This window comes from Equus quagga, chromosome 1, assembly GCF_021613505.1.
Source record: "Equus quagga isolate Etosha38 chromosome 1, UCLA_HA_Equagga_1.0, whole genome shotgun sequence".
NCBI classification, from domain to species: Eukaryota; Metazoa; Chordata; class Mammalia; order Perissodactyla; family Equidae; genus Equus; species Equus quagga.
The window spans coordinates 55471536-55498967 of NC_060267.1; the positions used below are offsets into that span (position 1 = coordinate 55471536).

Genomic DNA, 27432 nt, shown 5'->3' on the forward strand with positions numbered 1-27432 from the left:
ATAGATTCATTGTGGTGGGATGGTTGATTCAAGGCTGGGGGCTAACCGGGCCCTTGAAGTTCCATTAAAATGATATTTTGTGGGGAGGAGGAAAGCAGAATCCCCAAATTCCTCTCGCGGAGAGCAGAGTCACTGTCATGCATGCCTTCCTTGTCCCATCCATGGCCCCCTTCCCAAGAACAGGTTACAACAACCTCAGCTTGGCTTTGCAAGTCACTTTGATCAGACCTCACAAAACTAGCAGCTGGCAGCCCTTCCAATCAGATAAAGTATCTTATTCGTTTTTGAGCCTGACGCAGAAAAGAGAAGGGCTCGACAAGATGCCTAGGAGAGTCGTTCTGAGAGGAGACATCAGGCAGAGAGAGGGCTGGAGGCTATGGCTCCTGACTTCTGGTTCCTGTGTGGCCCTAGAAAACTTTCTTAGCTCAGGACCCCTCTTTCTTCCTGCTGCCCTTGGATTTCATTGTTTTTTCTCTCAACGAACGAAAGGGTCTATGTAAGATACTTAAGAAATTTTTTTAAAAAATGAATCAAGTGACCTGGGTTTGAAAATCTCAGGTCTATTATCTAGAGGTTGTGAGGTCTTGGGCAGATATGTGCCCTCCTAACTGCCCAGGGCCTCAGTCTTCTCATCTGTAAAATGGGAATAATAGTAATACCTACCGAAAAGGATTGTTATGAAGATCAAATGCATGTCAAGTGCTTAGCACACTGACTGACCTGGGCAAATGCACATGTGTTAGTTGCTGTGGTTATCCTCTCTTGAATGCACTTGGTACCAACCTGTTAGTGGGTTGATATACGGAGGCGGGCTCTGTAGACAGTGTTGTTACCCTCGCAGGTCCCTTTTGGCATTTTACTGTAGTCACCCACAATGTTCATAGTTAACATAGTTATTATCAAATATTTCTCACTGCTCCCTCCTGTCTCATTAGCTGGCTAGGTGGTGCTCTCTCTTCTCTTTTTCAAAGCCACGTTCCCCAAACTCCGCTCTTCTCCCCTCCCTGTCTTTTTTCCGGTCCTCAGGTTTTTTCCTTCTGGTTCCTACTTTCTTTCTGTAGCGCTTTGGTCCCTGAAGGCCTTCCAAGAACTCTGGAAACCTCCCCCTCCCTCAAGCCAGGGTGCAGCCACCTCCCCCTAGCAGGAAAGAGAGTTCCTGGGATCTTGGGCTCCCACTGCTCCCTCCTTCCACCTGAAAAGAAGTAGAAGAAAGAGCATTGGCTTTTGGCCAGCTTCTAGGCTATTGTCCCACTCTGGCTCCAGACCCTCAAAGCTTCTAAAGGCAATGTCAGGTCTTCAGGCGAATTCTGCTGGTGTTTCTGCTGAAACTACTCTATTGCCATCTTATGGAATGAGGGTTTTCCTATATCTGTGTTGCTTCTCCTGAACTTTTTGGGACCCAGAAGACCAATTCCGTTATCCCAGGAAATGTCTGCAGACCATTTTGCCGAAAGTTCCTGCAAGTCTGGAAAATCATCAAGCATCATTGCGTCGTTAGCATCCAGTTAGCCCAGCTGTCTGGTGTGTGTCTGTTTGCATAAAGCGGAACTGGCTTGTGCATGCCCTGCATGTGGGCACAGGTGTGAGTACCAGGGCACATACACGAGTCTGCAGACATGTTGGTCCTTTCATTTACCATGACGTCTGCCCTAAGTTCACCCAGGAATGGATGGAGCTGACTGTCTCCATTTGTACCTTTCATCTATCACAGCAGTTAGCAGAGTTCTAAGTATACCACAAGTGCTCGATAAATGCCTGGTGATTGGTTGGTTCATTGGTTCGTTTATTTACTCTTTCCCAGCCTGCTGATTGCTTACTCTTAACTACCACTAAACTTCCTTTTTGGAAACTCCGGGAAGGGAAAAGTTTGTCCTACCTCTTCCTCCACATTCAGAAGCTCGTCTGTCTCCCAATCCAGAAAGAAGACTGGAAATGACCAGTCTGGTAGGTTTAGAAAAGTCAGTCTTGACCTGAGGGATCCTACAAACACCTAAGTGGTCCTCGTCTGGGTGTACCAGAGGGTTAAAGCATCTCTTCAGTGGGCTTGGGCCAGTTTTAGACATTCTGGACCCTGTTACCTCTAGATTTTCTTGAAGCCATCCCATTTCATCAAGGGTCTTAAGTGGAAATTCCTTTTGGACAGAACTGTGTTTGTGGCTGTAGTTGTCCTAATGCTGACTAGTAAATGGGGCCTTAAATGTTGTGGGGGGCTTTTGTTTGTTTGTAAAGATGCCAGTGACGATGACGATATCCTTGAGGTGCCTCAGGGCCTGGCCAAACCTTCTGGGGCTTTTACTCATCAAACCGATGGCTTGGGGAATGGAAAGTTACTGAGCTAGGCTGTGTACAGACAGACCCTATATTCCCAGAGCAGCGGCAGCGGAGTAGAAGGGCAGCTGCCCTCTCTCTCCCTGTCTCCTCTCCTCATCTGCCCTCTTAAAGTTTTATACTTGAATCTAGATGTTTGGGTGAGCAGGGAGCACTGACAGCAGGGCTGAAATAAGCAAGCACATACCTGGCTCAGCTCTCATGCCCTCTTCTGGGCCCCCTTTAGGTGGCACCCAACAGGGGGAGTAGGTACAGTGCCTTGTCTCCCTGGCAAGCCTTGGCCTGCCAGCAGTCACGAGCATTACAGCAGCTCAGGTGCTAGCTTGGCAGGGAGCTCGGGGAGCAGCTGGCTGTTCTGGTTCCTGAGTCCGGCTCTGACAAGTGGCAGCTCGGGGTGGATGGGCAGGCTCATCACGGCCCAACCCATATCTACCTGCTCATCAGAGAGAAGCTAGGAGACCTCGGGATCTCACCTCTCTCCTGCTCCTCACCCCCGCCCCGGCCCCCTGTGCTATGAGGGAGAGTGAGACAGAGCTGAGCAAACCGTTTGTAATCCTCTGGGCCAACCCCTGCTCAAAGACACACGGCTAGACTGTTTACCTTCGTGTCGAGAAGGAAGAGGCTCAGAAACTAGGAAGAGGGTAGCAGGCCTGTGCTCAGACGCTTTCATGTCCAGTTTTCCAGCTGTTTTGGGATATTTGGGTTTCCACACTCCCCCTTGCTTTTCTGGCTTCTATGGAGAGGTGTTAGTGGCCAAATTAAAGAGAGTAAGGAAATGGTCTGCAGTGGGTGTGTGTGTGTGGTAACTGGGGAGGGATGGGCAGGAGACGGGCCGATGACTAATGGGTGGCTGAACCAGGTGAAAATGATGGAGATGATAGAGGTGAATAAGAGTCCTCAAGTACATTCAATACAGAGTTGTGGACTTAAGATGCAGGCTTTGTCCTGAGTTCAAACACTGGACTCTGTCCTGTACTGCCTTTGTGACTTTCAGCAAGATTTTCAACCGCTAAGCCTTGTTTTCTTGCACGGTTGTATTAAATAAAATAATCTGTATTTCGTTTAATGTAAATATGTGCATGTATATATGCCTGACACGTAAATGTTAACTGTCGTAGTTACATTAGTAGTACTTTCTCTTGTGTCAAGTTCCCAGGGGTGTCATGGGCTGGGAAGGAACGCTTAAGCCACCCAGCTGTGGGTTTGCCTTAGGGACTCCTCCCAGGTGACAGTCCCTGGCTTCGTCCCCGCCTCTCTGTGCCACCTCAGGTTTCTGGTGGGGTCCAGGCCCTGCTGGCTTCTAGATGTAGTAGCTTTGTTCTGAGGATGAGTGACTGGCCCTCAAGTGCACTCCAAGGTCAGAGCCACAGTCTTGCTGTCTGTCCTGGGACTCAGTGCCAGTTCCAGGCATTGTGGAACCGTGTCCTGGGTGTCACAACCTCCCGTTCCCTAGTGGGATGAGGGCTCCATGTCTGTTCAGCTCCTCTGATTTCATCACCTTCTCTCTGTACAGACGTGGGGCTTCTTAGCAAATCATCTACATTCACCCGGGATCTTTGCTTCACACCCGGTGGAGCCGTGGGAACAGCCCCCCGAGGCTCCTCCTTCAGCCTCACTTTTGAGGGCCCTGGAGGGGTCAGTCCTTCTCCTCTTGCACAGTGTGTTTGCTATAGGGAAGGTGCTAGCCCCTTCCAGTGGAGCCCTGCCCCGAGGCTGGAGATGCAGCCTCAGAAATGCCATTTCCACTGCCTCGGCCTGTTGGATGTTCCCCCACCCCCACTCCCAGTGCTTCCACTTCTCTTTCAGGCATCACTCTCAGCTCCACTCTCCTGTTGACACTCCATCCTCCCCATCTTAGTGAATGGCACCTCCAGCCTTCCAACTGCAAGGTCAGAAATCTTTGAGTCATTCTTGATTCCTCACCCATATCAAATCCATCAGCAAGGCCTCTCTACCTTTAAAATCTCTCCAAAATCTGCCTGAGCAATGAGGGATGTCCTTTCTCCCTGGTGTAAATGTCCCTGTTGACCACATGACGTATTGGTAAGAGAATCAGACCAGAGGTCAGGAGAAGTGAATGCGAGTTTCGGATCTGCAACATTTTGACAAATAATAAATAATAAGCTGCAATTCGTTAAGTGTTTATTATATTCCAGGCACTAGGTCCTTTACGTAGATTATCTTATTCACTGTGTTACCTTGGGCTGATGACTTCACCTCTCTGTTTCTATCTCTTCTCTCCAAAATGGAGAAGACAACAGTTTATAGGAAGGTTGTGAGGATGTGGTGAAATCATGTCTGTGAGAGTCTTTGAAACAAAGCACCAAGGAATACTTATGCCCTATTCTCACCAAAGAGCCAGAGGATCGTCATCGGGCCTTGGAGGAGGGTCACTGCACGGAGGAGGGACGTCGGCAGAGTTCCGACTGGTGATGAATTTGATATCCCAGCTTTGTGAGGGCAGAATCTGAGGCCCATGGTGGTGCTTTATCTGTCACCTGAGATCAGAGTGTCTGTCTCCTGGCACAAATGTGACACCTGTTGCAGGAGAAACAGGCCCTGGCAGCTGGCACTCAGGGAGGAGAGGTCTGGCCCGGAGCAGGAGGAGTTCACTTATGGAGGGCAGGTGACAAGTGTCAATAGTTAAATCAGCACAGTCGTTAGCTCCACGTTCCCCATTCCCCCAGGGGGCTAAGCGATGCGTCAGTGTCCACTGGCAGGGTTAAAACAGAGGCAAAGGCCAGAGAAGAGGAAATACCAAGTGTCCGTCACGGTGCCTGATGCACTCAGTAAATATTCTAGGCGGGGTGGGGGTGAGTGAGGGTGGGTCAGGGAACAGAAGGCAGTACCCGTGAAACAGACAGGAAGCATTATCTGTTGCTCTGCTCCCACTGAGTGCCTGCTGGCCCGCAGCCTGCTTCCTCCTCTAGTCAGGAAGCACAGAGAGAAGAGAGTGAGAGAGCTACTGGCCACTGGCAGTTTACAAAACTCTAAAGGGGCTGGAACTCACGTCTTCTGACTTTCGAGTCCCAAACTCCAAAGTCAGAAATTGTTAGGGGGAAGGAATGCCTGTTGTGTGCTTCAGATGTGTGTCAAGCACCACACTGGGTCTGACGCACGAACCTAGTCCTCAACGGCAGTCCCGCGGAGCAGGCGCTGTTATCCCCTCTCCAGAGGGAGGAACCAGGGCCAAAGAGGTTCAGTCGCTTATTCAAGCAGCCACTGATTCTAAGTGGCAGATAGACAATTAGATCTTCCTGACACCAAAGCCTTGATTGTCTTTCAACTATTTCGTGAAATCTGAAAAGGGATAACCCTACTCCTTACGTTACTAGGGGCTGGGCTGTTGACTCGCCTGTCTCCAGGTCTCAGAGGCACCCAGACTCGCCTGTGACCCGGAGGCAGGGCCTGGTTAGGGTTAACCTCATTGATCCCCTCTCCCTCCGGTGGATTTGTCCTTGTTCCCTGAGAGAACCACTTCTTACCTTCTTTTAAAGAGAAATAGAGCCGGTCACTAGTCAAAGGTGATGAAGACAGATTTTATTCAGCACTATTGCAGTACGGAAAAGAGACTTCAGTATAGAACGGAGCTCAATTCTGAACACAGCAAAGACAGCTGGGGATTCACAGCCAACAAGCAGAGCGAGGGGGTCAGTGGATGGAAGATTACTGAGAGGAGACATCAAGAGTGGGGGAGATTCTTGCTAAAGACAGATCAAGGACCTGTACATCAAGGGTGGGGGGATCCTGGCTGAACAGACTTAACAGGATTCTTCCTAAAAACTGGGCTAGGCCAGGGCCTAAGGATGAGGCCTAGTGACAAAGAGGGCTCAGAGGAGCACATCTAAAACTTGGTCAGGGAGAGAGTCTTTGCCGCTTCCCAGCAAATGGCAGGGCAAGGTGTGCTGCAGACCACAGTGACAGTTCATTGACCTTGAGTTAGGTTGTCTCACGCGCCCTTGGTGTGACTTCCAAGAGTCAAAGAATTTCGCTGGGGCTGGAAACTGGTCTCTGAGAAAGAATGTGCATCTGAGACAGACTGTAACCCCACTGATAGGGGAAATAGCATTTTTATTATTATTTACTTACAACTTTGTCTAGAAGTAGATGGTTTTTAGTCATGAGAGCAAAGTCAAGGAAGAGAGGACCAAATCGTTCAGAGGCAGAAGCAAGGCAGGGCCTGCCCCCCAACCCCCACAGTGTGACTCATTTGTCACTCAGGCACCTGAGCCCCCGTCCACCAACCAACAGCTCCTTGGGCTTGGGAAGGGGGGAGGTGGCTCTTCCATGAGATGTGTCTGAGTTGGGATTAGCAGATGAACAAACAGCTTTCCCCTGAGGTCACCCAGAAATGTAGGGTATAGGTCTGGAAGCGTTCTTTCTCTTTCTCCCTTTCTCCCGTAGCCTCGTCTCACTTCCTGGGGCCCAGAATCCTGCTTTCCTGGAACGTCTCCCTGCAATGAACTAGTCTGACTTGTTCCTCACTGCCAGCTGGTCAGCCATGGAAACAGGAGAGACCTTGATGGCACAGGGATAAATCTGCAGAAGTCCCTGTAAACATAACATGAGTGGAGGTTTAATGTCTCTGCAGAAACCCAAAGGCGCAGATCTCCAGCTGAGGCCTCTGCCCCTGGGCCTCCTCAAAGTCTGTCCCAGAAAGTGCCCGCAGGAGAAAATGTAGACAGAATGAGAAAATGCTGGCTTGTGAGACAGAGAGGCTTTCTGTTCTGATCCAGGCTTCAAAACAATCAATTCTGTGACTTTAAACTCTGAGCTTCCCTTTCCCCGTCTATAAAATGGGGGTAGTCAGACCTGGCCCATCTCACAAGATTCCTCCAAGGCTCAAATGAGATCATGCCTGTGAGATGCTTAGAAACACTGAAGGGCACACAAAACGGATCCTCACACACATGGCAGTCCCCCTGTTAGAGTCATTACGTGAACACTCATGCAAAATGTTGATGTCCACCTTCTGCAGGCCCCTATTTTGGGTTGTGCTCTTTCCTCTGTGTCTCGTTGGCCTTCTGTGTCTCTACTGTTCCTCATATAGGGGTTCCCATGACACCTCTGCTTTCTGCCAGCTATCAGCTCCCAGTGGTCTGTGACTGTCGGTCTACCTCCTTTTGTGCAGTGCCCACCACAATATCTGGCAGCATCTTGATGGCCCACCCTTTCCTGCCTCCCCCAGCTCTGGTTCCATCCAGCAACCCAGCCACTACTGGTGGGCAGAGGGCAGGGCCTCCCCAACTAGAAAACCTGCTGTCTCCCTGGGCTTGGAGGAAAGGGACTGAGTTGGAAAGGGAAATTGTGCAGGGAAAGCTTAGTTCCATTGCCTTTCACAACCATTTTCCCACAGTGGCCTTTGGGAGAAATCAACCTCAAGAGGCAACTCAGAAGAATCAGCTGTAGCAGGTTACCAAGGGGAGGACAAGGCTCCACGTTCTCCTGGCCTGGCTCCTTCTCTGATTCATGGAAGACAGCAAATTCTAATGAGAAATGAGCTCTTTTCCTCTCTGCCCTACTGACCTTCGCCAAGGTTGTAACTATCTCCCAACATCACCACCTCCACTTCATACTCACCATATGAGTGGTGAGGAGTAGCAGAAGAGAAGATGATTACCTCTGTTGTCCACCCAAATCTTACAGATTTATGAGGTCTTCTGGTTATGTTGACCTTGTTCCTCTCATCTTCCTTCCCTTCCATAGGGTATGGCAGCTGGAGAGAACTGGCCAAGGCTCTGGCCAGCAGGAACATTCCAGCAGTGGATCCAAATCTCCAGTTCTACCATCCCCAGAGGCTGGGCCTCAAGGTATGTGGCAGGGCCAGCCTGTTTTCCCTTCTGGCGTCTTAACATGGGTCCTCAGCGGCCCCTGCCTCTTTTCTGTGATAAGAGGCAAAGGAGAAAGGAATGGCAATCACAGGATTTCCTAGCTAGGTGGGTGGAAATGTCCATCCTGCCCTCCTCAAAGCCTTTGTGTCATAGTTCAAGATGCCCATGTCTGAACCACTCCAGGCATGTGGCTTCCATCTCCAATGGCAGTGGAGCACTTGGGGCAAGACTAGCATGTCCTGCCTCTTGCTGGCATAAAAACTGCACTGGTACTCTAGTGATGATCCCAGATGCTCACTGCTAAGAGTCAGAGATGATGAGGTAGACAGACACTCCTCCCTGCAGACAGCTGGGGGACAGAAATGTCATGGAGCGTTTTCCTGGAAATGTTTCCTCGGCCAGTGGTTCCTAGGGAGTTAGGAGCAACTCTGAGTCGAGGTTAGGGGAATTGGGGTCCAGTTCAATCTGGAGCCCTAAGGTTGAGCCTCTGAGCCTAGAACAGACATGGACCAACCAAACTGGACCTGTGGACCTGTACAGTTGGGAAGAGTTGGGGTGTCCCCAAGGGGCTCCCACTTGTTAGGATAATTGAGTGACAAACCTAGGCAGAGCCCTGAGGGGCTGTAGAGGAAGAGGGAAGCAAGATCCCTACCCTCAGGAGAGCTTGATCTAATTAGGAAAAAAGGTTTTTTTCCATATGGGAAGACAGAAACTTCAGGAAAGTAAAAGAACCTTAGGAGTTTACATTGATGAAATCGTGAGGAGGCATATTCCTGAGTGTCCCCTAAGTCGATGAGCTTCCTGGGGCAGGGCTGTGCCTGCCGACCCCCTGCCTCCCCACAGGCACCTTCAAGGGGCCCGAATCCTGTTCTCACCTCATATCCCGCCGAGTTCACTCTCCCATCTTCTGCCAGGACCAAGATTTGGAGCGAGGCGGGAGCAGGAACAGCAGCTACCTGAAGTGGAATAAGCCTGTCCCCTGGCTCTCAGAGGTAAGGGCTCTCTATGTCCTTGTTCTTTGAGAGGGTTAACAAGGAGTTTTTACAGATAATTCCCAAGATCATGGAAAATTTTCTTCTAAATTCTTATTAAGAATTTTTAGCTAGGAGCCAGCCCCGTGGCCGAGTGGTTAAGTTCGCGCACTCCATTGCGGCTGCCCAGGGTTTCGCTGGTTTGAACCCTGGGCGCGGACATAGCACCGCTTATCAGGCCATGCTGAGGCGGCGTCCCACATGTCACAACGAGAAGGACCCACAGCTAAAAATACACAACTATGTACCAGGGGGCTTTGGGGAGAAAAAGGAAAAAAATAAAATCTTTAAAAAAAAAAAAAGAATTTTTACCTAATTTGAAAAGAAAGGTTCCAGGCTCATTCAATTTTCCTCCTTCAGAGAAGGAGAACTAACATTTGCTGTAGGCCTGTTGTGTGCCAGGTGTGGCGTGCATGTCATTGACTTTATGACCCTGTAAGATAGTATCATTATGCTCATTTTATGGTGAGAAAAACAAGAAAAGCTACATGGTTTTCATGTCCATGCCAATCCCCAATCTTAAAGAGAGGCTTCCCAAACGGTTTTTCTTGGACCATTAAGTCCCATAAGATATTCCAGGAAGAAAGGAGTCCACTATTAAATAACGTTTAAAACCTGTATATTACATCCGCTTCTTGGAAATACACATCAGCGCGTGAAAGGTTCTGAGAAGTTCTGCAGTAATCTATTTAACTTGCTTTAGCTCAGCAGGTACCAAGCTTATTTGCCTTCTGAATTGCTTTTTTTCCATGAAACATCTACTAAGAGTCTATGACACTAGTGTTCTAAGGAACACGTGCAGGAAACTCTGCTTTAAAAAATTTTTATAGGACATGGTTAGATGTGTGAATAAAATTTGTCATAACCATCATGACCCCTTTTATTTCTATAGGGTTTGACAGATTTTTTTCTTTTGGTGAAGAAACTGTGGCTGGGGAGGTTAATTAACATGCACAAGATTACCTTGGGTAATTGATTATGCCAAGACTCCATAGTAGCATGGTGCTTTGAGGGTGGAAATTTTAAATTTGGATGTCATATTTTACAACTTGTCCACAACCCAGTGTCCTTTAGCCTGGAGGCCTGTGGAGGTACTTTGCTTGGCTGGGAATGTTGGCTAGCCGCTTGTCTTTAACCATACCCATCACAGATTGATCTCTTCACCCTGGGCGATTTTATTTCCAATCCACCCATTTGCTGTGGGGTAGGAGTGGAGGCGGCAGTATCATGCTAAATGTGATGTTAGATTATCTACACCATGAAACTGCCTCTGTTGAAAGGCCTGAGAGAGGATGGATTACAACACTGGCACACCTGTACGAGGTGACGTCATCAGGTTATTATGCCCCCACCCCACTTGAAGATAGTATTTTGAAAAGAAGGTGCCTTAAAGGGCCGGCCCGGTGGCCCAGTGGTTAAGTGCGCATGTTCCGCTTTGGCAGCCCGAGGTTCACCAGTTTGGATCCTGGCTGTGGACATGGCACCACCTGGCAAGCCATGCTGCGGTAGGTGTCCCACATATAAAGTAGAGGAAGATGGGCATGGATGTTAGCTCAGGGTCAGTCTTCCTCAGCAAAAAGAGGAGGATTGGCTGCAGATGTTAGCTCAGGGCTAATCTTCCTTTAAAAAAGGTGCCTTAAAGACCATTGGTTCAGTGATCCAAGCTTCTCTCCTCTGAGGTCAGTTCGGATCACTTTTCTTAACGAACCAATTATTTTGAAAGATTATAACTACATAATATTCTGCAATTATTAATCATTAATTTCCCTGCTTCTTTGGCCAATTAAGGATGGAGATATATATATGAAGTGAAAACAGTGAACAAATAGTAAATAGTGATTAAAATAGGATTAACTCTTTAAGGAAAGACAGTCATGCTTCGCATAATGATGTTTTGGTCAACAACAGACCACATACAGGAGGTTGTCCCATAGATTAGGACCACGCAACCCAGGTGCGCAGCAGGCTGTATCATCTAGGGGTGTCTAAGGACACTCAGTGATGTTCGCACGATGATGAAATCGCCTAATGATGCATTTCTCAGAAGGTATCTCAGAATGTTAAGCGACATGTGCCTGTAGTTGATCTTTTAGTAAGTGTATATGGCCTTTTGCTGGTAAATGCCTGATTTCCATTGACTTTATTTTTTTAATATTAAAAGTAACTTACAAAATCCTCATTACAGTCTTCATGGATCTTCAGGGAATCACTGGTCCCGTCTTCTTATTTTACCAACAAGGAAAATAAGGCCCTGAAAGGTTAATAAATAACATAAGCAGTCCCACAGCTGCGCCGTGGTCCCAGCTCTCTTCCAGCCCATCATGGGCACTTCTCTGTTTCCATCTCCTTACTAGTCTCCTGCCTTTTGACATACGGTTTCAGCAAGAAACACTCAGGTTAATGATATCTATCATTTATTGAGCATCTACTAGCTATCAGGAGCTATCGGGTTGTACTTATCCCCCCTTTTCAGGTAATGGCTCGAAGAGGAGTTCAGGGGCCGGCCCTGTGGCCAAGTGGTTAAGTTTGCGCGCTGTGCTTCAGTGGCCCAGGGTTTCACTGGTTCAAATCCTGGGCGCAGACATGGTACCGCTCATCAGGCCAGGCTGAGGCAGCATCCCACATGCCACAACTAGAAGGACCCACAACTAAAAATACACAACTATGTACGGGGGTGCTTTGGGAGTAAAGGGAAAAATAAAATCTTAAAAAAAAGAGGAGTTCACTCACTCACTTACTCAAGGTGGCATAACTGGTACACGGCCCGGCTCTGAAGGTGAGCAAGGACAGAAGATAAGAAGGCTGGCAATGGTCTCTTTGACTGTCTCCCTGCCCCAGCCTTTGTGGGCAGCTCAGGGTCTTTGAGGCCAGAAGTCGCCCTGGAAAGCGAAGCAGCCTTAGGCATTCTCCTTGGTGTGTCAGAAAGAGACCATCAGAGTAGATGGCTAGGGGGCTGGGCTTCATGGGGTATCTGCCCTCAAAAACTTATTCATGTCAACCCAAATCATAAGACACTAATTAGCAAACCCTACTAATTAACAAACCTCAGTGCTGATTTACTCACTTACCAGTAAATATCCATGACCAAAACAACCTGTGCTATTCAGGATACTCCCTCAGGAAAGTGAAAATAGTTAGAAGAAAGAAATTTGGTGGGGCCGGCCCCGTGGCCGAGTGGAGAAATTTGAACCCTTGTGCACTGTTGGTGGTGGGAATGTAAAATGGTGCAGCCTCTATGGAAGGCAGTATGGCAGATGCCCCCTAAAATTAAAAATAGAATTATTGGGGCCAGCCCTGTGGCCAAGTTCACACGCTCTGCTTCGGTGGCCCAGGGTTTCACTGGTTCGGATCCTGGGTGCGGACATGGCACCACTCGTCAGGCCATGCTGAGGCAGCGTCCTACAGGCCACAACTAGAAGGACTCACAACTACGATATACAACAATATATACTGGGGAGAAAAAGCAGAAAAAAAAAAGAAGATTGGCAACAATTGTTAGCTCAGGTGCCAATTTTTTTTTTTTTTAAAAAGAAGAAATTTAAAAAATACTATTTCAGAAAGAAATTTTTTTTTAAGGATTTTGTTTTTTTCCTTTTTCTCCCAAAGCCCGCCAGTACATAGTTGTATATTCTTAGTTGTGGGTCCTTCTAGTTGTGGTATGTGGGACACCGCCTCAGCAAGGCTTCATGAGCTCTGCCATGTCTGCGCCCAGGATTTGAACCAATGAAACACTGGGCCGCTGCAGTGGAGCGCGAGAACTTAATCACTCGGTCACGGGCCGGTCCCTCAGAAAGAAATTTGTTGAGTACAAAATCAGATCAAAGCGAGTCAGAGTTTTCATGGGTTGTGTTATGAGGCTTTGGTGAGGTGGTGTCCTTCCTGAGGACAGGGCTGGGTGCAGACTCCTCTTCCCAGGCTTCCCTTTTTTTTATAACAGCTTTTTGAGATATAATTCATATACCGTATAATTCATGGATTTAAAGTATACAATTCACTAGCTTTTTGTGCATTCATAGAGCTGTGCATCCATAACTATTAATTTAGGACATTTTCATTACCACAAAAAGAAACCCCGCCCCGGCAGCCATCACCCTCACTGACCTCATCGGCCAGCCTTAGGCAAACACTAGTCTACTTCCTGTCTCCAGATTCGTCTGCTCTGGGCGTTTCACATGAATGGAATCATACAGTATGTAGCCATTCGTGCCTTTCACTTAGCATGATGATTTCAAGGCTCATCCATGTTGTAGCATGTATTGGTACTTCATCTCTTTATTGCTGAATAATCTTCCATTGTGTGGATGTACCACATTTTGTTTATCCATTCCTCGATAGATGGATATTTGGGTTGTTTCTGCTTTCTGGCTATTATGAATAACACTGCTGTGAAGGTTGTGTACAAGTTTCTGTGTGGGTCAGACTTTCCTTTCTTCAGAACCGTGAGTCACCATCAGCGTATACTCTGGTCACCTTGGTGACACACAGGTGGCATCTCAGCTCATTTACGAACCATCTATCCAATTGGGGATAATTTCATCCGTTAGAATTTCACCAGGGGCCGGCCCAGTGGCACAGTGGTTAAGTTTTCACATGTTCCGCTCCTTGGTGGCCCGGGGTTCGCCAGTTTGGATCCCGGGTGCAGACATGGCACTGCTTGGCAAGCCATGCTGTGGTAGGCATCCCACCTATAAAGTAGAGGAAGATGGGCATGGATGTCAGCTCAGGGCCAGTCTTCCTCAGCAAAAAGAGGAGGATTGGCAGTAGTTAGCTCAGGGCTAATCTTCCTAAATAAAAAAAAAAGAATTTCACCAAATAGGCCTCTGACCTCTTCCTCGAAGTCCAGAGCTACCTCTTATCTTCATGGAATCTGGAGCTCCGTGATTCCAAGCAGGAGCTCCCTGGAAGGACGGGTGTGAACTCGAGCATCTGGAAACTCTGAACAGGAACCTGGTGGATAGGAACTACTGGCCTCATTGTCCTGCTGTGTGGGTCATGTGATGCAGGCTTCTGTGCCTCTCCTCTAAGGCAGCCCACTGCCCCGTGGGCTGAACCACCAGCCAGGTGTGCTGGCCTTGCGAGTGTGAATCTGACTGAGCTGCAGCGTGGTCCAGCGGAGGTCAGTGAGCTCACACCTTGGGATGGGCTCTGACCTCTCCTAAAGGTAGAGCCGACCACTCCCTCCTCCCCGCCCTCTGCCTCTCACACCTCTGCCACAGCCCCTGGCACAGCTGACACCTGTTTGTTTACCTGTCTCTCGTTTGAGGACCATGTCTCTTTTCATCTTTAACTGGTACAAAGCAGACACTGAGTGCTTACAGACTAAATGAAGGAACATACGGGTCCGGACTTCGCTTCTCCAAGCATTTATTCATTCAGATAATTAAGATGTGCAGGGTCACAGAGGAGGGAGCTGTTAACTCTAAAGGGGACGTCAGAGACGGCCTCAGAGAAAGGTTTGAGAAGAGCCTGGAAGGACGAGCCAGGGTTTGCTGGGTGGGTAGGAAGGGAACGGGCCTTCCAGCAGGAAATACTACTTGTGAAGACAAGGCAAGGTGCAGGAGCCTGAGGAAGCGGGGCCGCTTGGTGTGGGCGGCACGAGGTGAGTGAGGAGGTCAGTCAGAGCCTTCCTGTGCCAGAGTGGGGTTGGTCCTGAAGCCTCCGGGAGCCCTCTGAGTTCTGAAGCAGCAGAGTGACTCGGCAAGGTCCGTGCTTTAGAAGACAGTTCTGCAGGCGCCGGGGCGGGGTGGACTGCAGCAGGGCTTCCGGCCAGTTAGGGGCTCTGCTGCAGGCCTGGCAAGCCCGGTGAGGCCTGGCAGAGGCAGTGCCGTGGTGGGGGAAGACAGTGATGTTCCCGTGTGAGGACCCACCGGGCTGGCTTCACACTCCTGCATCCATACTCCCAGACTCCCCGCCCTGCTTCCACAGGATTAATTGCTGCGTGTCCTTGGGAGGGTCAGTTTACCTCTCTGGGCCTCAATATTCTTGCCTCTAAGATGAGAGTATTCCAACATATTTTCTCCACTGCTTGCAACAGGAAGTTCCAAATCAGTCATTGGCCCTGGACATGCTCTGGCTATGGGAGTAACCAGTGCCTTTCCCTGGGCCTGAGCCCCTGTTGGACAATGGAGAGAGTGGGCAAAGGGCAGTGCTGATGAGCTGGAGTCCCACATCCCTGCCAGATACAAAGTCTCCAAAACTTGAAGGGACGGGAATCCTGGTGGGGCTGCCAGTCTGGGCCTGGGGAGGAAGATGATGCCCACTGTCCCTCAGAGACCCTCACCTCCAGCCTGGGGGTGGGCAAAGCATGGTTTGAGGTCATGCTGACTAGGGCCTGGACCTCAGAGGAGACAGGTAGTCGTCTTCCTGCACACACACACATCCCCCACCACCCCGCCCGGCATTTCCTGCAGCGTCTCAGGCTCCCAGTGCTATGGCAGCAAGACCAGGAGGGGGAGAAGGGAGGCCCCGGCCTGGCTCCTTCCTTTCTCTGCCCAAACCTCCTGTGGCCTCTGGCCTCTGGCCTCCTGGATGGACACAGCAGACTTCTCTGGTGGCATGCCCTCCCTCCGCAGTTTGCTGTGGATCTGAGCACTCTGTCCTGGAAGGCTCCCAGGGAGGGGCAGAGACGAGGCCATTCGGAGGAGACAACTGAGTCTTGTAAACGGGACTTTAGGAATTTCCCCAGAAGTAGCACAATGTCCCCATTCTTTCCTTCCAAGAAGCCTTAACCCGCCCCCCACCTACCCAGCCCACATTCTCTCTCCCACTCATCCCAGCCCCCTACTCCTATTCTCGGGAGTGATGGCTGCTTCCCAAGGTCCCACATTCCGACGCTGACCAGGCCACCGTGCCCAGGAAGTGCCAAGTTGCCGAGGGACAGGCCCTCTTATGTCTTTTGTGGATCCAGCTGTGGGGTAGCGTTTCCCCCACGCTGGGGACTTGTGCCCACCTCACCAGCCACCTCTCAGATCTTTGGCATTCCTGCAGAGCAGTTCTCTCCCCACCTCCCATCTTCTCTCCCTTCACCATCCCTCCCTCCAGATCTCTTGCAAAAGACTTTGCGCGACTTTCTTTCATCTGGCGCTCCAGGCTGGGTGTCCCTTCCTCCTCTGCTTTCCTTAAGGGCAGCTCCGATTTTGATATCTCGTGGGCCTCTCAGGGAGGGCAGGGCAGGGCAGGGCCTGTTTGTATAGAGTAATTGAGGCCCCACCTGCCGCAACCTGGAGATTAAGCTCTGGGGGAGGGGCAGGGGAAAAGAGCTGAGATGGGGTAATCTGAAACTCTTTGTCAGGATACATTGGGACAATATCCCCAAGCTCCCTGTCCACTCTCACACTCCCAGCCCTTCCACCCACTCAGAGTACTGGTTCCCCTTCTGAAGGGCGCTCTCTTGCTTCAGGCTCCAAGCTCAGTCTGGTGCCCCGTTAGCACCACAGCCAAGGAGGAGAAAGAAGACTGTCCTCTGCTCTTCCTTCCCAGAGCTGCCCTGAAGCCCCAGCACCTGGGTGCTTATCCCAGGAAGCGCCTGGCAGGGTGAGGCTTGGAGTTGAGAGAGCACTCGAGGCCTTCTGGATGGGCCCAGACCGCCTGCGGCACTCCCAGCTGCTTCCCCACCAGGGGAGCCGGAGCTGAAGACCCTGGCTAGATAAGGTTTCAGCAGCAGACAGCTGTGGAACTTCCTCTTTTTAGGGTAGGGGAGGGAAGGGGAGCAGGGCTTTAGCTGGAACCCCAGCTTGGCGCCTGCTGCCACTTCCCTCTGTCATCTCTGCTGCTGTCATGGCCTTTACTCCCCCTTGCCTGGGGGATGCAAACCAGCCCCCTTCCTGCATGGAAAGAGCCAGGAGTGTGTGTGTGTCTCTGCGTTTGCATATGCGTGGCCAGAAAAACAGAGCTAGGCCTCAGGGCCAGGCGATGGGGATGAGGCTCGGAAGCCGCCGGGTACCGGGGATGGGAATGGGACTGAAGTGGACTGTAGCCTTCAACAGTGAGAGCAACGCTTCAGGCCAGGTCTGCGGTGGCCTGTGCATCTGTCTCTGCACCCGGCCTCCTTAAGCCGCAGGACCACAGGACCACAGGGGCCGGTTTGGGGTGCTCCACTCACCGGCTTACTTCTCTGCCCCATACAGTTCCGGGGCCGTGTCAACCTGCATGTGTTTGAAGACTGGTGTGGCAGCTCCATCCAGCAGCTCAGGAGGAACCTCCACTTCCCACTGTACCCCCATGTGAGTGCCTGCAGGGCCCGCTTCTCCTTCCTCCCTCCGCACCATCTCCACTCCTCTCTCTGCCTCACTCCTGTCTCCCCCTATCTTCTGTCGTCCTCCCCTTTCCTTGCTTTTTTCCTGGTTCAGTTTCTTTCCTTTATCTCTTGGATCCTCTTTTCCTCTGCCTACAATATCTCCCTTGTTCCCTTCCCAGGGATTCTTTGATTTCTCTGCTGTCCTCTGCATCATTTCAGCTTTAGGCTCTCATTGTGGCTCATAATATAGTTTACCCAGGGCCACCACATACAGTTGTGCTGGGTGTGCATTGTACAAGGTCACCTGGACAGAGAAGCAAGTGGGAGTGGAAATCTTGCATATACTCTACTCCCCAGGCCACACCCCGGTCCTTCCTGTCTCACTTCCTCCTGGTCTTCCCACCAGCCCTGAGTGGACCAATTTCTTCAGTTTCCTCTTCCCTCTTCTGGGTAACAGTTTCCCTCCCCTTTCTTGGCATAGATCCGCACAACCCTGAGGAAGCTGGCCGTGGCCCCAAAATGGACCAACTACGGCCTCCGCATCTTTGGCTACCTGCACCCCTTCACTGATGGTGAGGCCAGCCCCAGAGTCCTATCCTTCTTCCTTCTCCAGAATTCCTCAGGGTACCCAGAGAACATGAGCCTGTAGCTGAGAAAAGTCGCACTAGGCCGGCTGGACCCTGTTAGTCCGTCACAGGGAGAGAGGGGAAGTTGAGTCACGATGAGGTCTCGTCCAGTGCCCCCCCAGCTGCCACTTCCCTCCCTGATTTGCAGAGTCTGGAACTAGCTCACCTCTCTCTATAGGTGTCCTCTGTCTTCGCAGTGTCTCCCAGGATGTAGAAAACCCCGCTCTGCAATGAGGGAAGCCACGGCACCAAGCCCCCGAAGAGAACTTAATCACTAAGACATGAGACAGGCCCTCAGCCCTTTCTGCTGCCCTTCTGGCTCTCATCCAGACTCTCTCCCCCGCTGCCCAGGGAAAATCCAGTTTGCCATTGCTGCAGACGACAACGCTGAATTCTGGCTGAGCCGTGACGACCAGGTCTCAGGCCTTCGGCTGCTGGCCAGTGTGGGCAAGGTAGGAGCTCAGCCCAGCTCAGCCCAGGAGCTCTCCCATCGGTCCTGGGATCCAGGCCATTGAAGAGCCACCTGCCTCCATCAGAAGACTCTCATTACCATCAGAGTCTCTGGTGTGACAGCCAGGGAGGAAGGCCTGTAAAAGACGCATCCTCCCTCTCGCCCCATCCCATTTACGAAGGGATGCGGTGAGGTGTGGGGCAGAGCCAGGAGTCAGCGTGTGGCCAGGAAAAGACCCAGGAAGACTCGTCTCTGGGCTGGGACTGGGCCACAAACATCTCTGGGGTCCTATGGTCCTCCGCAGGGTGCTGAGGGTTCTCACTGTGGGGACTGGCTGGCCGGGGCCCCTGGGAAGGGTGGAGAGTCTTCTTGCAGCTCACCACGTCCCTCCTCCTGACTCGCCCCTCTCTTTCTCTCCCATCCCTTTCCTCTCCTTCCTTCCTCTCCTCTCTTTCCTTCTCACTCTTCTCATTCCTTCCTTGTGTCTTCCCTCACCACCTCCCATCCTTCATATTTCTCTCGTCCTCCTTCCCTCTCCCCTCTCTCTGTCCCCACACCTTTAGACTGGAAAAGAGTGGACCGCCCCTGGAGAGTTCGGGAAATTTTGGAGTCAAATTTCCAAGCCAGTGAGGTGAGTGGTGAGCTTGTGAGCAGCAAAATAACCCCATTCTTCCTCAAGTGCTGAGGCCACATCAGAGTCAGAGAGCCCCGCTGTATCCCTCTCTGCTCTCCAGCCTGACTCTTTCCAGAAGTTCAGTGTGCCTGGGCACTCATGCATTCTGGTAAATGAAGTCTTTGACTTAGAAACCATCTGACCCATCCTTCCTTATTTTACAGATGAGGAAACTGAAGCTCAGAGAGGTCTGTGACTTAATGAAGGTCACACAGCTATTTAGTGGCACTCGGGACTGAAAACAACATAGGTTTCTTTTCTCCCAGTCCTTGCCCTTCCCATTTTCCCCATCCCTGGAAATGCTCACAGCTCTACAGCCTGGACACCAGCTGCTCTGCCTGTGCTGCAGAGAGTTCCTAATCGCAGTGATCCCTCTGTAGACGAGGGAAACCAAGGCCTTTCCCAGCCAGTGGTGGCTGGAGCGGCTTTAACTTGCTGGAAGGAACTCAGCCCCACTCCAGAGCGCCACCTGGTGGCCAGCACACACGCAGGCGAGACATGCGTTGTTTTGATGGCAATAGTGATGTTGATAATAAGACAGTGCAGCTTGTGCAGAGTGCTTGCTGGGTCCAGCCTCTGGTGAGCGCTTGACGTGTAACTCAGCTTAGCAATGACAACATGGACTCTGACGCAAGACTCCCTGGGTCCGAATCCCAGCCCTGCCACTTACTACCTCAGTGACTTGGGGCAAATTACCCAAGATTTCTGTGCCTCCTTGCTCTCATCTGTAAACAAGGATTAAGTGAGTTAGTATTTCTAAAGCACTGAGAACAGAGCCTAGCACGTGGTAACAGCTCTGCCAGGGTTAACTACTATTATTCTATTTGATTCTCCCCATCGTCCCGTGAAGTACGGGCCGTTCTTCTCCCTCCTTACAGAAGAGAAGACTAAGGTCGTGCTGTTAGTGAGTGGCAGAGTGGGGATTCTAGCCCGACAGTTAAGCGATAAGCTCCTGGAGTTCTGAGAGCAAGCAGACAGGGGCCGGGGGGTGATGGGTGGTAGGAGCGAGGCGGGAGCTGGTGCCGCTGTGGAAGAGTGGGACTGACAGATGATCACGGGAGCCTGGGAAGACCCTCTTGTCTCTCTGCTCTCTCCTGCCAGCCTGTCAGCCTCCCAAAGGTACTACTTTGAGGTGCTGCACAAGCAGAATGACGAGGGCACCGACCACGTGGAGGTCGCGGTGAGTGCCCCGCCGTTCCTGCCTCTCCTAGCCCCGCTCCGAGCCACTCCTTTCCCCTTGTCCCTTGGACCCTTTTTGAAATCTGGCTACCTCCAAGCTTCCACCTCCCCCTGTCTCCTCTTGCAGTGGCGACGGAATGACCCTGGAGCCAAGTTCACCCTCATTGACTCCCCTTCCCTGTCCCTCTTCACAAGTGAGTAGGCTCTGCCCCTGGCCTAGAGACGGAGGCGAGGTGGGGCTGACGTGTGGGGCTCAGTCCAGTGGGGGAATCTGGTCAGAGGAGCGTGGAGCAGTGGTGGCTAAAACTCAAGGTGCTTGGAACATGGGTATGGATGGGATCCACACAAGGAACAGAGCCTAAAGGGACCCTAAGGTCAGAGGTCCTTAACTCTCACGGGTCAGGGACCCCTTCAAGAACCTGCTGGAAGCTCTCTGAGCCCTCGCCTCAGGAAAATGCCCTGGTCCACCCACACACAATATATTTTGTGTACAATTTCCGGGAGTTCCAGAGACCATGAGGCTCATTCCACATGAAAAACCTCTGAGCGAGGCCAGTCTGTTTCACAGATAAGGTGTGGAATGGGCAGGTGGATGGAGAAGGTTGCTGGTGACAGAGCAAGAGGCCGTAGGTCAGGGCAGAAGGGGCCCGTTGTAAGCTGCTGGGTTGGTGCAGGAGGAAGAACGGAGAGTTGGAATCCATAGGTTCAGTGGGAACCAAGAAGAAAGGGGCCCATAGCAAAGTTCAGGTGGGAAACCAGTAATACGGGCTGGAGGAAAGCAGCCTCAGGTATAGAGGAGAGCTCTATCTGGGCCTGAGGACAAGTGAACGGGGAGGCCGAGAGCAAAGGCCAGCAACCAGCCCCCAGGGCTGGCTAGAAAGGGGGGGAAGTAGGTACGGTGGACTTGAAGATGAGAGTACCAGAGGGAGATGAGGAGCAGGGCTGCTGTGGATGCTGGGGCCGCCCCGCCGTGGCAGGCATTGTTGACTGTCTGTTGAGAGGCAGTATAACCTGGAAGCCGAGACTAGGCTGCCTAGGTTCAAACTCAACCTCGCCACTTATCAGTTGTGTGATCTCGGGCAAATGGCTTAGTTCTGCCAAAGTTCCTTATCTGTAAAATGGGAAGAATAGTAATAGTGCATACGTCATACAGTGGTTATGAAGATTAAATGGGTTGATATTTGTAAGATGCTTAGATCAGTGCCTGGCTTGTTATTTGATAACTGCAATCTACTTGTTTGTTAAGTAAATTAAACACCTGATAGCAGTAGTGACAAATTTCCACCAGATAGCAGGAAAACATTTTGAGAAAGAGGTGTCTTTTTCCAATTCACACAAAATTGTGGTGTATGCCAGCCATGGGGCTGGTGGGGGTGTCAAAGGGAGATGAAACCACAAGTTATGGGGGGCAGGGCTAGAGGGAAGAGGGGCCGAGCACATCCTGTACTGTACCCAGAGGAATACGGGAGCCTTGGCTGAACCTCTTCCCGGCCCCTTGGAGAGGCAGGTTCGGGGCCGGGTTTGCTCCAGGACTCACACTGCCCTCTGTTCTTCCTCCCTGGGCCCAGATGAGACGCTCCTAAGGATGGATGAGGTGGGCCACATCCCACAGACAGCAGCCAGCCATGTAGGCTCCCCGGACGCCCTTCCCAGAGAGGAGCAGCCCCCTGCCGACATGCTGCGGCCTGACCCTCGGGACACCCTCTATCGAGGTATACTTGTCATTCAGTCTGGGGGCAGTACCCTGCTGGGTCTGTGGGTGTCGGTGGAGGAGACTCAGGAGGCCTGGCAGTTCTGTCACAGTATCCCAAGTCAGAGGATCTTTTTTTTCAAATACAACATGCATACAGAAATGGGCAAAGATATATACGTACAATTTTGCAATGGTACGGATCATCACAGAGCAAATATTTGTAACTGCCACCCAGGACAAGAAATAGAAGTAGGATGCAGAAGTCTCTTGTGCATCCCTCAGCAATTACATATGTCTCAGTTTCTTACTGGGTCCCAACTCTTGTCATCCAGTGAGAGAAGTATGTTCCCATGAAGGTGTTAGAGTGTTAAACTCTTGGGAGCGATTACATTTTAAAAGATAACAGAACCCCCCCCATGACAGGGGGAAGGAAATTGAGTTATTGGCCCTGCACTTGGGTGAGGCGTTGTAGTCTCTGGGAAGTTTCTAAACCTTTGTTGGGGCTAGCCCTGTACAGCGATCCCAGAGCCATACTGTGCCTTGTACCGTGGAGTGTGTCTGAGCCCTCTGCCACCAAGGTGCTCCTTGAATGCCACCGCCCCAGAAGAGTAGCTGCCTCGGTTTGGCAGCCAATGGACATGGACTCTGACCACGGCCGCCAAGAGTGAATACAGAAAGGTGCCTGCCCAGGGCAGGGGACTTCAGCCCTCAGCCAGGAGTCTTTGGGCCTCTAAGCCAGTGCCAGTTTCAGGATCCCGCCTGCACCCTCATCCCGCTTCCCTTACTGTCCTCAGTGCCTCTGATCCCCAAGTCTCATCTCCGCCACGTCCTGCCTGATTGTGCCTACAAACCCAGCTACTTGGTGGATGGGCTCCCCCTGCAGCGCTACCAGGGACTCCGCTTTGTAAGTCCGGGGCCTGGGCGCTGGGGGGCAGGAGGGAGAGAGGGCTTACTGCCTGTGGCTGGGATGGGATGTGAGAAGGCTGAGTGCCCCCTGTCGTGCCCCATGCCAGCAGACAGGATGGCTCCCAGGTCCCTTGCGAACTTGCATTCCAAGTTGCCTCTGACCCAGAGGGACTGCCTTGCAAAGCCTGAGAATGGGTGCTCTCCCTTATGAAGCCCCGCACACCAACTCTGCCACAGTGATGATGCAAGGTGGGCTAGCCTCAGGCTTCCTACAGTCTCTGCTCTGCAGGCTATACAATCCTGTCCTGCCTGGGTCAGTCCCACCAGCCAGTCCGCCAGCAGTATTTATTCAACGTACAGACAAGGCACTGGGGAGAGATGAACGATGGAGGGGAGGATGGCTTTAGGGAACCCATAGCCCCTGTGGAAGGTGGAGAGGCCAATGAGAACTATATATCCAGATATAGAGATGATTACAAGAGCGTGCTGGAGGCAGGAAGAGGGCTGCCAGGAGTCACGTGCCAGGTCTGAGAAACGGTGAGGTATAACTAGGAAGGTTTTTGGTAGTGATGGCCCTGAGCTGTGTTTAAGGAGGGCAAAAAGCAGTGTAGTAAATAACAAGAGGGGGCTTGTTCCACGGCTGTGGGAGGTTATAGGTAAAGGTTTAGAGGTTATAGGAGAGGATAAAGTGGCAGAAGGAGGAGGGCATGGTCTAGACTGCAGCTAGGGCAAATGAGCTGGGACAGGAGATGAGGGACATGTGGACTAGGGAGCCTGATGCAAGGGTTACGTTTGTTCCAGAGAGCCCAGGAGAGGAGGCATAAAAAATGGAATGCATCCCGGTCTGCATTACCAAATGTTTCATTCAGAGCTCAAAGCAGCCCTTCTATCCTTGCCAGGGACAGGTCCCTGGAGCCCTGTATGATCCCAGCCAGGGGCAGCTTAACCCTGGTGGGCTGATTACTCACCAAGATCCCACCCTGTACACCTGCTGCTTCTTTTTCTACCTCCAGGTTCATCTGTCCTTCGTTTACCCCAATGACTACACCCGCCTGAGCCACATGGAGACCCATAATAAATGCTTCTACCAGGAAAACACGTACTACCAGGACAGGTGAGTGACACCCAGTGGGACAAGAAGATGGCCCCGCAGAAGGGCTCTGCAGGAGCCAGGAGAGCTGTCAGCACGAGAGGGGCTGCAAGTGCCCTTCCTGGGCGCTTCACACACTTGCAGACACACACACTCTCTCACCCAGCCTCCTTCCTCCACTGTAGGCTGGGGCATGACTTCGGACTCCTGCTGGGACTTCCAGCAGAGCCTCACACGTCAGCCTGCAGGGCACTGGGTGCCAGTCTCCCTCTCCCTTCCTCCTGCAGGTTCAGCTTCCAGGAGTACATCAAGATTGACCAGCCTGAGAAACAGGGGCCGGAGCAGCCAGGTACAGAGTGACAGCTGAGGCTTCCAGGTCAGGCTGGGAGGGGTGACCGTGGTCTGTTTCTAGAGAAAGTTCAGACCATGCCAGCCCTGCCCCTGAGGAGCTTAAATTCCAAACCACAGAGCCCCTCCCCGAATCCAGGGAGTGGAGAGCAGTACCCCTCCCACCACTTCCATGTCAAGGCACAGGTACAACACGACGCTATTTTTAACAGCATGCTGGGGTCAGCTGGAGGAGATTTAGAGCCCTGGGGAGATTCCTTGAACTACTTGAGGGTGCTGGTGTCCCTGGAGCATCACTGGGGACGTTCTGCCATAGAGAAGCCCTGTCTTCCTGTGGCCTGTCTTCTTGAGGTATTAGCACATGGCTGGGCCATTTATCTGGTCCCTATATGTGCCAGGACCTGCTAGGTGCTTATGTACTTTATATCATGCAATCTTCACAATAACCCTGTGGAAGATGGGTTGTTATTCCCTTCATGCAGACAAAGAACCTGGGTTGGTTGAGGTTGCCTAACTAGCCCAGGTCCCACTATAAGTAGGTGGCAGAGCCAGTATGCAATCCCTGTCTGAAACCCTGTGGTGTATCACACATCGGATCATTGGGTCATATAACATTAGGATCATTGGGTCATATAACATAGTATCGTTGGCCGTCTTGTGTATCTTGTTGGGGAAAGGTTGAAAACCCTGATGTGAGGAATGGTTGCTGTTAACAACAGGTTTTGAGGAAGCCCTTCTAGAAGAATCCCAGTATGGAGAAGCAGCAGAGGAGACCCCTGCCTCCGATGAGCAGAATGCCAGGATGCCAGAGGGAAAACCAGTGCCTACCTCTACCCCTGGGCAGGAGGTCACGGACTACCGCTTCCGAAGCCTGCGGAAACTCCTGGCTCAGCCCCAGGAGGGTCTGCTGTCACCCTTTTCCAAGCAGAACTCCACAGCTCCCTTCCCATTGAGGACTAGTGACATCCCAGTCCAACTACCAGAGAAGAGAGAGAGAAAACCCATCCCTGAGCCCAGCCAAGATCCACCCCATTCTGACAAGTGGCTCCCTGGGCACCGGGCAGGGAACCTGCCTCAAGTCAAGCATCCCAGGCCCACTGATGACAGTCCTAGGAAGACTCTAGGGCAGTCCCAGTGGCTGAATCAAGTTGAGTCGTACATTGCGGAGCAGAGAAGGGGTGACAGGATGGAGCCTCTGGCCCCCAGGAGGGGTTGGCATGGGGAGGAGGAGGTGGTAGCAGCTGCAGACCAGGAGGGACAAGTGGAGGGAGAGGAAGATGGAGAGGAAGAGGAAGAGGAAGAGGATGTGAATGAGGGTTTCGAATATGTGCCCATGTTTGACCCAGTGGTAAACTGGGACCAGACCTTCAGTGCCCGGAACCTCGACTTCCAAGCCCTGCGGACGGACTGGATTGATCTGAACTGCAACACATCTGGCAACCTGCTGCTCCCAGAGCAGGAGGCTCTCGAGGTCACGCGGGTCTTCCTGAAGAAGCTCAACCAGAGGAGCCGGGGGTAAGGTAAAGGGCTCTCCTGGGGCCAGGGCTGGGGCGCTTGGCAGCCAGCTGGCCCGGGGGCGGGGACCTGGGGGCTGTGGCAGGTTTGCCTGCTGCACGCTCCTGGGAAGCACAAGAGCCTGCGGCCCTGCCCCTGGAGGTGACTTGAATGGTCAGGTTTTCGTCCCACCGTCAGGCAAGCTTCTGATGGGTGCCTGGCCCAGGACGTGTGTTGAGCTCTAGGAAGGCTTGGCAAATGCAATTCTCTCTTACAGGGAAGGAGCTAGCAAAGAGACAGAACAGGCAACACTGAGGCTGAAAAAGACAAATTAAGACCCCAGATTTGGGCTAGAAGGACTAGGGCAAAAGACATGGCTAAGTTCTTTGTTTTTTCATTGATTCATTCAACCAATCAACATTTCCTTAATTGAGATAAAATTCACACACCATTTAATTCACCATTTTAGAGTGTACAATTCAGTGGTTTTTAAGAATCTTCATAATGTCGGGGCTGGCCCCGTGGCCGAGTGGTTGAGTTCGCGCGCTCCGCTGCAGGTGGCCCAGTGTTTCATTGGTTCGAATCCTGGGTGCGGACATGGCACTGCTCATCAAACCACGCTGAGGCAGCGTCCCACATGCCATAACTAGAAGGACCCACAACAAAGAATATACAACTATGTACCGGGGGGCTTTGGGGAGAAAAAGGAAAAAATAAAATCTTTAAAAAAAAATATTCATAATGTTGTGCAACTGTCATCACTATCTGATTTCAGAACATTTTCATCACTGTTAAAAGAAACCCTGTACCTGTTAGCAGTTACTTTCTGTTCCTCCTCCCGGTCCCTGGCAGCCACTACTCCACTTTCTATCTGTATAAGTTTACCTATTCCAGACATTTCATATAAATGGGCTTACATCATGTGTGGTCTTTTGTGTCTGGCTTCTTTCACTCAGCCAAGAGTCTTCAAGGCTTATCCATGCTGTGGAAAGTATCAGGCACTTCATTCCTTTGTATTGCTGCATAATATTCCATTCCAGGGATAGACCACATGCTGTGTACTCATTCATCAGTTGATTGACATTTGGGTTATTTCTACGTTTTGGCTATTATGAATACAATGCTGCTATGAACATTCTTGTACAAGTTTTTGTGTGAACGTGTTTTCAGCTCTTTTGTGTATATTCCTAGGAGTAGAATGTCTGGGTCGTATGGTAGCTGTTTAACATTTTGAGGAACTGCCAATCTCGTTTCCAAATTGGCTGCACTATTTTATGTTTCCATCAGCAGTATATGAAGCTTCCAGTTTTTCTACATCCTCATCAATACTTATTTTCCTTTTTTTTTTGCGAGGAAGATTGTCCTTGTACCATCCTTTTTTCTTGTGAGGAAGATTGTCCTGGTACCAAGGTACCATTGTACCTTGTAACGTCTGTACCAATCTTCCTCTATTTTATGTGGGATGCCACCACAGCATGGCTTGATAAGCAATGCTAGGTCCGTGCCTAGGATCCGAACCCATGAACCCTGGGCCGCCAAAGCAGAG

General features: G+C 51.2%; 1 protein-coding gene across 1 annotated transcript in view; it reads left to right on the plus strand.

Annotated features, from left to right (window-relative positions):
• B4GALNT3 (beta-1,4-N-acetyl-galactosaminyltransferase 3) overlaps nucleotides 1-27432 on the plus strand; it is a 93664-nt gene that overhangs the window by 58564 nt on the left and 7668 nt on the right. Inside the window, exons 2-14 of the mRNA XM_046681779.1 lie at nucleotides 8035-8138; nucleotides 9074-9151; nucleotides 17317-17412; nucleotides 17908-17998; nucleotides 18404-18504; nucleotides 19067-19134; nucleotides 20278-20356; nucleotides 20483-20549; nucleotides 21924-22067; nucleotides 22843-22952; nucleotides 23968-24068; nucleotides 24332-24393; nucleotides 25112-25907. Coding sequence (XP_046537735.1) covers nucleotides 8035-8138; nucleotides 9074-9151; nucleotides 17317-17412; nucleotides 17908-17998; nucleotides 18404-18504; nucleotides 19067-19134; nucleotides 20278-20356; nucleotides 20483-20549; nucleotides 21924-22067; nucleotides 22843-22952; nucleotides 23968-24068; nucleotides 24332-24393; nucleotides 25112-25907 — 1897 coding nt within the window. The remainder of the gene's footprint in view (nucleotides 1-8034; nucleotides 8139-9073; nucleotides 9152-17316; nucleotides 17413-17907; nucleotides 17999-18403; nucleotides 18505-19066; nucleotides 19135-20277; nucleotides 20357-20482; nucleotides 20550-21923; nucleotides 22068-22842; nucleotides 22953-23967; nucleotides 24069-24331; nucleotides 24394-25111; nucleotides 25908-27432) is intronic.